Source organism: Macrobrachium rosenbergii, chromosome 17 (assembly GCF_040412425.1).
Source record: "Macrobrachium rosenbergii isolate ZJJX-2024 chromosome 17, ASM4041242v1, whole genome shotgun sequence".
Taxonomy (NCBI): Eukaryota; Metazoa; Arthropoda; class Malacostraca; order Decapoda; family Palaemonidae; genus Macrobrachium; species Macrobrachium rosenbergii.
The window spans coordinates 304,411-316,679 of NC_089757.1; the positions used below are offsets into that span (position 1 = coordinate 304,411).

Here is a 12,269-nt window from a genome sequence, read left to right on the forward strand (position 1 = left end):
CTCACAGTTTCATTTTAAGGTCTGTAGCTCAGAAAACTTGCAATATGTTTATATTTCTTCATTTATCCCACATTTTACACAAGATAGGATAGTTCTGATCATACCATTAGATTCGGTATTAATTGTACAACTAAGTCGTGATTTCCTGAAACTAGTAAGATAAAACACAAAGGAATTACAACGAGTAAAAGTGAGGAGAGAAGCAATTAATTCTTTATACTGTTCTTACATATTGTCGGATTTTGCGTCATTGATGCGATCAAGATAAAATAAAACTAGTGTTTCCATACAATAAATTCACCCTGAATACTCTGGTGCTTTCAGATTTTAGATGCGTGTGAGATGTGAAGAGAAAATGAAGACTGTGTCATATTATGTTGCATCCGTACTAGACTCAGTTTGGCAGTAAAGCCGAGAGACGGTGATCTGCCTTTAGGAATACGTGGAACCTGGTGTTGGGTGCGGAGAAGTAAATTTTAAAGTAGGCTACAGTCAGGTAGCCTACAAAATTGTATTTCCTACTGCCATAACTGGGGGTGCTGGCTCTGAGTTCCCGCCACCTCCTCTCAATGGTGTTGGTGTGGGCACCGGTTTCGGGGTTGACGAAGTTGAGGGAGTGGTTGACCGTCAGGTGGGTGTAGCCTTGGCGCCGAGGGTACCATAGGCTTTCCAACAATCAGAGATGACAGTAGTGCCGGGAAGGATAAGTCCTTGATAATGGCCACTAAAGCTGCGGCACTCCTGTCCTCAACGGGGATGACAAAGAAGTCCCGTGTCTCCCAGCAAATGAGTTTGGAGAAATTGGTTTTTTGGGGGCACGAATAGACTTTCGCCGAGTTTAGGGAACTTATGAAATATTAGTTTCGAGAAACTGTTTTTATGGGGGCACAAAATACATTTAAGCAGTAAAGTTTCAGGGGTTTTCTTCTGCAAGGGGCTAACACCGCAACATATTGGTTAGTTAGGGGTTTTGGGGGGGGTTAGCTCCCCACTCTCGGAATTTCCTCAGTGAGGATCTGAAACATGAACAGATGGCTCCCCTATAAGTGTTTGGGGCGGCAGCAGTAATGCTGGGGTTTGTCTTTGTGTCGGCTCACTTACTTTTCTTGTTTGTTCTCTGTTTATTTCGTAGTTCCTCATGTCTGGGGTGCCAAAAATTGTAGATTTTGACTGGTTTCTCATCCCCCACAGTGTACCCCATCCAGTAACCCCGTTTTCCCTAGGGGTCTCCTGAATTGTAGGGCAGAAACAAGCGGAGGAGCCGTTACATAGCCATCTAACACCCTCCTGGGGGTATACCCCACCCAGAACCCCACATTCCCATCGGGTCCCCTACCTTGTTGGATGAACTTCAGGGGTTAATTACAGGTTAATTAGGCTCTAACGCCAAAAATGAACGATAAATTCGTAATTAGCAACCAAAAAACTACAGTAAATCCCCCGTATTCACGTTCTCATGGTTCGCGGACTCACACATTCGTGGGTTTCTCTGTGGAACATATCTAGCCATCATTCGCGGAATATTCGCCCATTCGCGGTATTTTTCACTGAGAAATATTCACTAATTACTGTATTTTCATATAATTTTCATGAATAAATGCACTTTTTGTGATAAAACTATAAAAATACTCAGGTATAAGCATTTTTACAGGGTTTTTCTTGGTTTAAACTATCAAAATGGGCAGTTCTAAGTGTTTTTAGAGGGGTTTTAAGCATTTGCGGATTTGACCTATTCACGGGGGTGTGGGACGCATCCTATGCGAATACGGGGGTTCACTGTATAGAGAAAGTCAAGTTATATCATCGTCGGTTGCGCAGAGCTACTATATACTTCTACCTACATACGCTAACTTCAAGAAAACACTTCTAATTGTAATAAAATTTTGACAAAAATCTTTCTTACCATAAAGACTGTTACATGAGGCTAGGCTACGTTATGTTAGGTCAGGTGTGGTTAGGTTAGGTTAGGCTAGGCTACATTATGTTAGGTCAGATTAGGTTATGAACAGAACGTCACTTACTTTGTTTGCAGGTCTTCTCGGCATCTCAAATCTTGATGTGTTTTTCTGTCATTGATGGCCTTTGCTGGGAGTCAACAGAACATCTCCCTCACCCCTGGAGGAAGCAGCGGGCATTGTAAAGGGTTTTTTTTTTACCAGGGGTGGGCCTCTTCCCTCTACAGCATCATACTGCTCCTATTGTGTGATGGTACTCCTAAAATGCTCCAGCAAGGGACTGACTTTCATCAGCTTTCTTTTTCTTTTTGCTTTTCGAAGGCCTCTCTGACACACTTTCCCGCTCAGCATCCCTGTCTTCTAGTGATTTGATGGTAAAGGCATTGCTTCCAAATCCAAGGGCTGGTGGTTGGTTGACACAGACATAACCAAAATCATGGTGAAGCAAGCTAAGCTCCACATTATAGGGACACATTTTCAATCCAAACAGCTTTACTTTGGTTAGGTGGCCCCAAATCTTAATTAGAATGCAGAGATTCATTCTTATTTTGTTTCAGCTCTCATGCATCTTTTCAGCAACTCGGAGCTTCCTAGTTCTTTGTATGCATGCATAACCCTCATGAGATGCTCGTCAGAAATCCGGAACCTTACTTTCCTCGTGTTGTGCGATGGAGGGTCCCCTCCCTTTGCTAAGGCTTCATTATAAAAGCACCAGGACTTTATACCTTTGGGACAATAAAAGTGCCTCAGGTCTTCACCAACGCTTGAACAATGGAGGTAACAAGAGAAGACGTCCTTCTGTAAAGTCTGCAAATCCTTTCCCTTGTTCCTTTTTATACTCACATGGCAGCCATATACTCAATCACTTTTTCGGTCAGCGGGTTTTCCCACCAAGCAACTTTTTTTTTATCGCTTTTCAATTCTTTTCTTTCACTTCCACGATTTCATTTGCTAAGGCCGTCAAATGTCTATGCATTCTTTTTGTAATATGGTTAACACATTCTTCCTTTATAACTGACTTATTTCCATAGGGTCCCCGTCTGTCATTGAGGTTTATCACCGTATTTGCTGCTTTAGTTTCAAACTCAGCCTTTCCCAACTTACTTTTGGTAACTCTAAGCCAGTTGTCCGCGGTGAGCTATATTTTGGCAATTGACGTTTTTCTATGTTATTTTACTTGCTTTACAAGAATTTAAAGTAATATTTTGTCGGCCGGCTGTAACTAAGCTGTCATTGACCTTTGAAGACTATGCGACTTGAATTTGCCTAACGCAGGGTAGGTCTAAGCCAGCATTCCACGGCAAGCCCCCCACCCCTCCATAGCTAATACGGCAAAATTGTAACCAGTAAACATCCCTAAAAATACCAACATAACGTACCCTAGAGGTGTTTACTGGTTACAATTTTGCCGTATTAGCTATGGAGGTGGGGGGGCGGGCTTGGCGCGGAATGCCGGCTTAGACCTACCCTGCGTTAGGTAATTCAAGTCGTGTAGCCTTCAAAGGTCAATCACAGTTTAGTTACAACCGGGCGACAAAATATTACTTTAAATTCTTGTAAAGCAAGTAAAATAACATAGAAAAACGTCAATTGCCATAATCTAGCTCACCGCAGACAGCCGGCTTAGAATTACCTTACTTTTCTCTTTTTTCAATTCACCACATGCCTGGAAGTAATTACACATCAATTCGTAATCTAAAACAAAACCTGTCCGAATACAAACACACGTATACCCTATGTGTGAGCGGTGCCCTTCTGTGGACCAGCTACCATCGAACGACACCTCTACATCTAATATTCTATCTTCAGGATGAATATTTGCTTCCCCATACTCTTTTTCGATACAGTCCAGCATCACACCTTCCCAGTTCTCATTTGCATTTAAAATTTTACCACCAATCAAGTGTCTATTTTCATAAAAGGTTTTGTACTGTGAAAATCCAATCCCATATTGTAGGCAACCTTACGATAACGAGAAACTTCCCTTTGACTTCGAACCTGCCTTCGATTCTACAAATTACATCAATTTGAGAGTCAATTCCTGAATGAATGAATCTTACATCTAACCTGGCCATACACGATGGACACGTCGGTGATAACTTATCGAAAACCCTCTGGAACTTACGCTCAGGGTCGAGGAACTTACGACCATCTAAACCTGGGGACCGCTACCTTGCTGGCACTCGATCTGCCAAAATTCTGTCAATAAGTTCCATGCGTTTCACACGCGCAGACTTAGGATCGGTCTCTATAATGTTCTTCATACTTTGCTCGTATGCGCCACTAGTGCCAACGCGAATATCACCAACATTACTGTCGCCAACACTAATAGCACCAACACCACTAGGTCCGGCAACACCAACACTGCCAGGATGGATACAAAGTGGCACTGATATGTCACCGATATTGCCACTGTCATCGGCACTTTGCCCTTCCTTTACGCGCTTCCACGCAGCCACATCAATTATGCTTCTCTTCATCTTCTGTGGCATAATGAGAGAACGTTTACTGGTGTAATATACACAAAAAATAAGCGAATGCAGTTCACGACCATTACGAATATGCCTCGCGAAAGTCATAGCTATGTGTTACCAATATTGTTTGTGATAAGTACCTTTCCTATTTGCTATCACTGATGCGTATTTTATAGATTCGCTCATATATATGCATATATACGTATTTATATATTCATTTATATTCATCTAGCATAAGAGAACGAGAACTGGGCGGAAGAAATAGAGATAAAATGAGTTTAGGAAAGGTAAATTGTTTTCCTACGTCTGGTAACAATATCCATGAGAGAAAATGAAGAAAAGTGAAATACCAGGGGTAACTCGCTTATTAAGACAGCGAACATTTTCCCCTGATCATAAACGACGAATCACTAACCCGGCCGTGAATTGTCACTCAGATGTCACTACGAGCAGACGACGGAAGTAAAAATAAGCTGTGAATATTTATTTTTTCAATTTTGATTGTTATAACGTGAAAATATAGGCTTCAAAGTATCCAAAACCGTCGATAACTGAAATTCGATTTTTTGACACCTGACAAGGGTAGTCGATCCCCTTAAGCGTTACAAACTCTGCTGGCCTCATCATCGGAGGGAATGGAACTAAATCGAAGTTTCTACAATGACCATAATATTACAGAGTATCAGGTTTCTACTTCTTTTTCTAATTACTTAAACAGTCTGATTTGCTGAGTGTATGCTGCCGATCTGCTGCTAAATAGGGCGTTATTCCTCACGAAGGTCAGGCATTTTGCTTTCTATCAGTCCAAGGAATTGGATTGGACCTAAGTAACGTTCTTTCGTAAATTCTGATCTTCAAAGCGACATCTTGTCCTCTTTGGGTTCTCAGAGCGTTGAAACAGTTTGCCATGTGGGCAATATGTGTCCAAGGGTCAGTGAATGAAAACTTGGAAGAACAATCACGATCTTAAAGATGAGGATTAAATAAGAACTTTTCTTGAGTGCAACTCTTGCTACGATATGTTGTTAGAAATACATTTGGAATCCTATATGTTTTACGAGGGTAATTGTCCTCATCGATTCAGAGAGAATGAAACTAAAGGATATCCAGTGTATTATTAAAAATAATACCAAGAATTACACTTAAGAAAAATGCTCTTCTTTTATTGTCGTGAAAAAATTAATCCGTTTTTTCTCGACAATCTTCACAACGTTCAGGATAAGTGAGGGGGAGTGATAAGCAGGCGGCTGAGTTCGTGGTTCACCTTTTTCTGTAAATATGTTTGTTATTATTTGTGTCTGGCGAATTGCCTGTGTTGTCTGTGTCGGGAATGACGGAGAGGCTCCTTTTTTATATAATTCGAGTACCTCCTTTAGTAAAAATTAACCTATGTATAAATTTTGAAAGGGAACACAGGTGACGACGAAGCATGCAGAGGCGATACGCACGCTTTCAAGTAAGGTACGCGCCTCACCTTCGTAACCTCCGCAGCCAAATCGTTCGTTTTAAAGTCAAGAGCCGGTTCCTTTAGTATGCTAAATTAATCTCTTCACATTTATGCCATCCGGGGCCTGACTGTACGGCAATGAGTTTTGTGTAAAATTGTAGCTTTTAGAGGTATGTTTTTTGGGGTTTTATGGGGTTTTGATTAGCTTTCAGATTCTCTTCTACCCGCCCGCGTGGTCCTTGTGTGATAATGTATGTTAAATTTGATTACTCTATTTTTTAAAATAAAATTGTAAAAACCTGCTCGATCTTGCTGGACCTTCAGGCCTGATCGTTCCAGTCCCGTGCCATCAGGGACTTAGAACCTCCCCAGTCGTGGGGGAAAATTCGCGACGTTTATCATTATTTTTCATCTTAACTTATTTTTCAAGGTCACGAGTTATAAATCAATATTCTATTCCGTGTCTGAAGGTTTCATACAGCATTATACGCTGTACAGAAAATTCGATTGCGCCGAAGAAGCTTAGGAGCATTTTTTAATTGTTTATCATCGTATAAGGCCTTTGCCATATAAGGTGAATAATATCGGTCCAAATTCTTAGGTTCTTTATGCAACTTTAACCTTGGTGATAACTTGAGAACTGTGACAGATTTTCATGTTTGGCAATATACAGTAGAGTAACCCTTTCAGATTACACCATGGTTAATGACCCTGTGATCTTGAATATAACCTTCATACTAACAATATCTGCTATCGAGGTGATTTTGTTCCTCCTGCATATCTTGTGGGGGACAATTGTTTGCGTTATCTACATTTGCAAGAACCATCATTGTAACTTATTCAGCATTTTATTAGTCGGAATGCCCTTGAAGGCATTTAATGGTGGATCGGTAATTCGACATGTTAAATGTTGCTTAAGAGTGCACGTGTTTAATTTTGGTTCATATTTATGAAACTATGCATCCTAATAAAACGCCCTTTCGCGTGCATACCTACGCGTTGATTTTTCCGGTCATTGATTTCATTAGCTTGATTTTTGGGAAGAAATATAAAATTTCAAATTTCTCTCTACTCCGTACAATAAAATTTGCCTTTAGAGTAAACACGGCAGGGACATACGAAATGACGACACATCTGCCTAAATCACAGCGAAATCGTAACAAATAGCGTTTCTGAACTAAATATAAAAGTAATCAACGAAGATAACGCCCTAAAAGTAGCGAAAGTCGACGAGATAAGAACTGACGTCTCTGGCTCCGAAGAACTCCCAAGGCCAAACATTGGCTGGTCAACAACAATCCAACAGGTTGCTGTCGACGGGAACCATCCAAGTTTCACCAAGTCTTCCGTGGTAAGCCCCGCCAGTGGTTCTTTCTCTAGGTTATAAGGTTACCCACTAACTTCTTATTTTCCAGGCTAGCTTAATGGTCACTTCCTAACGTTAGTTTTTGAGCGGTCAAGAAGACTGGCGCAGCCCACTTTGATTTTGGATTGCCCAGGTTGGAAAGAGAAGTCGACACTCTTCGATTATGGTCGTGCATCGACGTCTTCATTCGGTTTCCAAGTAATGGAAACCTGTGAGCCATATATAGTATATTTTTTTTTGGCGTAATATATGAAGAACGTACGGGAAATGAATATGCTAAAGGCTACAGTACACCGTAAGGGGGACATTGTTGGGAATTTTGGGTTTCTCGGTTGGGGGAACTAACGCAAGGGAATGAGATGTTCACGACCGTCGTCATTCTTTAGTTACTGACCCCCCCCCCACCCTACATAGAAGGGGCTGACCTCCCACCATACATACAAGAGGCTGACACCCCCACCCTACATACAAGAGGCAGACCCCCACTCTACATACAAGAGGCAGACCCCACTCTACATACAAGAGGCAGACCCCACTCTACATACAAGAGGCAGACCCCCACTCTACATACAAGAGGCAGACCCCCACTCTACATACAAGAGGCAGACCCCCCCAACTCGACATACAAGAAGCAGACCCCCCAACTCTAAATACAAGAGGCTAACCCCAACTCTCCATACAATAGGCAGACCCCCAACTCTCCATACAAGAGGCTGACCCCCCCTCTTCATACAAGAGGCTGACCCCCACTCTACATATAAGAGGCAGACCCCAAACTCTAAATACAAGAGGCTAACCCCCTCTACATACAAGAGGCAGACCCCCCAACTCTCCATACAAGAGAGCAGACTCCCACTCTACATAAAGAGGCTGACCCCCATCATATCTTACCTACCTAACCAACCTTAGGGCGACGTGCCTGACCTGGCTGCCCCCGTAGTAATTATTTCTGGTGGTCTGGGCCTAGTCTAAGTTGACATTCGAACGTGGTGAGTAGCCCTGCTCTCCACTTAGCAGCAGAAATAATTACCTAATAAATTCTACCTATGCGCTCTTACCCGTGCCTAACGTACATTTTCCTTAACCAACATACAGTATACGTCAATGAACTTACTATAGGGAGGTGTCACGTTCGTTTTCAGCAGGGGAAACTGTGGGTGGGTATAAGGAGGCAATGGCCCGCTTAAACACGTGGAAACGGGTTTCGGATACTGGGTGCTTTCGTCTGAGGAAGTGATACGCCAGGTATTTAACGAATGACACTTCCCTTCTGCCGTATCTGGGGGGGCATTGTTTTTTTACAGTTTGTTGTTCACAGTGCCATACAAACAATGAACAAAATTGTCCATGAACCAGCTTAAACATTTTTTTTTAGCAATAATGCTTCGAGATATGTTTATTTATAAAAGTCAAAACAGTGTATAACTAACTTGCTACTCTCCAGAATTAGTCATACAGACTTTTTTTTTAACGTTTTAGTCGCTTGTTTCATCCTCAAGGAGTTGCCCTTCCATGGTCTCCCAGAGCTCCATGGTGGCCAAACTAGTATCAAAGAATTCTCTTTTAGCTGGTCGTGTGGCCAGGTATTGTGTTGTAATGATAAACGCCATAACACGTGATGGAGTATGTAATGGACTCAAAGATAAGAGGGCACCTTCCCTTATCTTCAGAGAAGCTGAATCGGGTTTTCAAATGTCAAAACTTGCAAGAAGAGAAGGTGATTTTTGCGCATGCGCATGTGCGATATTGTCGACAAATATCCACCTGGCCGGATGTAAACATTCCAGTTTGCTTTCAGCTGTTATGCGTTGCAGACATGTTTTCGGATCTTTTCCTGACTGTCGTTAAGCTTTTTTATTTACCCCGGTGGGATCTTTCTGTATTTTTGTGTATATATTACGTTTGTTCGATATTTACAAACCCACAATTTGTGATACCTTGCATAGGTTGTTGTTCCCCTATGTCTGTCTTGGGTTTGACGGCCAAAGGGGTATTTAGAGCAGTGTAACTGAGTGGTAATGCTTCTCTCCCAGTAGCCCTTTATTTAGTTATTGAAGGTATTCCCCTGTACGTTCGGTTATATTAGATTGGGACGTAATAACTTCGCTCCCCTTCATTGTTCGGGACGCAACAAGCTCACTCCCCTTCTTGGGCTCCCGTCCTCTGTGTGCAGGGCCATGACTACTTCCTTTCTACTTGTGCTGAGTGTTGTTTTTGCCCCCTGCACTATGGAGAGTTACGGGGGTGGGGAGGTTACAGGCGTCGTTGGTAAGTTTGTATTTCAGGAGCCGCGGGTGTGCAGACCTAGGTTTGCACTCCCGTTCCCAGTCCTAGAGGTTCCGCCTCTAAGATGGGTGCTGCTTCGGGCACTCGCTCAGGAGCCACTCCAAGCGCTCGAGATTCTGTGGAATATCAAGCATCCCAATCTGGTCTGGAGAGTACTCTCCACGGCCCAGTTCGGGAGCAGCGTGAGAGAAAGGGCCGAGGCACCCAGGTGTCTCAGCTATTCCTGCCAGCACTACAAGCTCTCCACGGGTCTCTGCAGCACCTTACTTCGTAGAGCGGTACCACCAGGCAGTGCAGTCCCTGTGTCCTCACGGCTGGCGGTTATCCAGCATCTCTTGCAAGCATGAGGCTTTTCACACCAAGCAGCAACAGAGATGGCTGGATACCTCAGACAGTCCTCTGCAGCGGTATACCAGGGAAAGTGGGCCATCTTCTGTGGCTGGTGTTGTAGACAGGGCCTCTCTCCGGTTGCAGCTTCTATTCAGCCGGTTGCGGACTTCCTCGCCTTCCTTCGCCGAAAGAAGCTTCTCTCCGTTTCAGCTGTAAAAGGCTATAGGGCTGCACTTGGTCTAGTCTTGCGGCTGAAAGGAGTAGACATTTCTTCCTCCTTTGAGATTTCGCTACTGATGAGAAACTTTGAAAGGTCTTGCCCACCCAAGGACCTCAGACCCCCTGCGTGGGATGTGACTCATTTTGAGGAGCCTGACTTGTGCACCGTACGAGACTTTACAAGAATCATCAGACAGGAATCTGACCCTCAAGACCGTCTACCTGCTTGTCCTGGCATTAGTGAAGAGAATAGAGCTGCATGGACTTTCTTTCAACGTTAAACGCTCAAGGGGATGGGGATCGGTTACGTTTGATTCTGTCCCTGATTTCGTAGCAAAGACTCGGAACTCACCGGTCCCTGACGCTAGGCTCGAGTCCTTCATGATCCCCTCCTGAGAGGATTATGTAGATAATGACCCAGGCAAGATGCTACTTTGTCCCCTTAGAGTGCTGCGGCGCTATCAGAAGAGGACTCGTCATATCCGGCCTGAGTGTCGACAACTCTTCGTTAGCAGTGGCTCATCCAAGAAAGAATTGTCCAAGGACACGACTTCTTTATGGCTTCGTGAGACAATTAGGAGAGCATACTCTGCTGCTGGCGAAGACGACACTGGTATCTTCCGCCCGAGAGCCCATTGGTCCAACCCTCGCATTTTGGAAGAACCTGTCAGTTTCTCAGGTACTGAAGCGGGGGTGTGGTCTCAACAGGCCACTTTCACTTCGTTCTACCTTCAGGACATTGCCCACAAGTCTTTGAGCACTTTTTCCTTGGGACCTGTGGTGGCTGCTCATTTTTAGCTGTCACTCCTATGTAAGTAGTGATTCTTAGCTCATATCTTTTGTGAGCATAAATATGCCACCAACAGTAAAATTCATGAGGTATGAATGCTTTAAAATTCAAAATATGAAAATGACCCAACTTGAAAAATATGTTGGGGTCTCCAGGAACCTCACCAGTCCACGAAGAGTTAAAGGTGTCTGCTTGGATAAAGTAAGTCAAAAGGGTACTTCTTTTTAATATAACTCTTCCTCACACTTACCACCTACCTCTTGGTCTTCCTCCTCTTCTCTTTACAGTTCTTGCTGTCGACCTCCCGTCCTGTCCTCTACCAAGTTCTCTTCTCTTTAGTGTTCCAATGTTCATCATTCCATTGTTAGTCAGTCTTAATATTTTTTTTATTTGAAGTCTGTTGTAATATTTTTATATTTTAAGACTGGTTTGTTTTGTAAAAGGGAGATGAATTTAGTATCCTGTTTGAAATGATAATTATTTTGATATGAAATTTTTATTTGTATCATTTGCTTGTTTTTAACCTGTACTTTGTTCATTGGCAGGAATAACACTACCAGGCAATGAATCATGTCAGGCCTGCGAAACGAAGTGCTGGAAGCATCAATAAGAATTTTAGGCCCTGCAACCCGTCAGGTATTGTCTACAAGACTTGATTCTAGAAAGGTTCTGCTATCACCTGAGGGATTTCGAAGGTGAGTTTTGAGTCTTGCATGATGAACTTATAAAATGTAGACTTTTAAGTAGCATACATCCGTGAATTTTTATTTGTTCTTGCAGAGAGACAAACCATCACCTTTTTTCTAGGCGTATCCTTCAGCACATGCTGGATCAGCTTTTGAACCTGGTAAGAAGGCAGTTAAGTAGTGGTTAAGGGGGATAAGTGAGGGAGTACCCCTCATTCAGTTATTGACACTAGCCACTTTGGCTGCTGCCAGTTGAGGACTTATTATTATTATTATTATTATTCTTCAGAAGATGAACCTTATTGATATGGAACAAGCCCACAGGGGCCATTGACTTGAAATTCGAGCTTCTGAAGAGAGTGTTTTTCATTCAAAGGAAGTAACAAAACGTAAGAGGAGATCACTACTAGAAAGTCATAAATTAACAGATAAATAAAAATGTAAGTAAATTATTAAAATACAAGGATAGTTGTATTAGGGTAGTAATGCATTGCTTCATTGCTTCAACTTTTGAAGTTCCAATTACATGACATCCTCAGGGAGACTGCTCTACTGTCCAGTGGTGTGAGGGATACAGGACCTCAGGAATTGAGAAGTTCAATAGAGAGGCACATTTAGTGCATACTGGTGCTGCTGTTCAGCAAATCTGGTTGTTCTTGGCAGGAAAAGTGGATCAGAGATCAATTGGGAGTGTGAATGATCCCTGTTAAAATACA

General features: G+C 42.8%; 2 protein-coding genes across 3 annotated transcripts in view; one reads left to right on the top strand and one right to left on the bottom strand.

Moving 5' to 3' along the window:
* The window catches only part of LOC136847636 (plasma membrane ascorbate-dependent reductase CYBRD1-like), a 187,840-nt gene extending 184,767 nt beyond the window's left edge, over positions 1-3,073 (bottom strand). The window contains exon 1 of one of the 2 annotated variants that reach the window (XM_067119350.1): positions 2,022-3,073. Coding sequence is in view for 1 of the 2 variants with exons in the window: in XM_067119353.1 (XP_066975454.1) it covers positions 2,022-2,045 (24 nt within the window). In the remaining variant the exon portion in view is untranslated. The remainder of the gene's footprint in view (positions 1-2,021) is intronic. The other variant, XM_067119353.1, reaches the window with a different exon arrangement.
* Positions 3,074-7,008: 3,935 nt separating this feature from the next.
* The window catches only part of Myd88 (myeloid differentiation primary response protein MyD88), a 61,130-nt gene continuing 55,869 nt past the window's right edge, over positions 7,009-12,269 (top strand). Inside the window, exons 1-2 of the mRNA XM_067119354.1 lie at positions 7,009-7,227; positions 11,413-11,562. Coding sequence (XP_066975455.1) covers positions 11,438-11,562 — 125 coding nt within the window. The 5' untranslated portion in view covers positions 7,009-7,227; positions 11,413-11,437. The remainder of the gene's footprint in view (positions 7,228-11,412; positions 11,563-12,269) is intronic.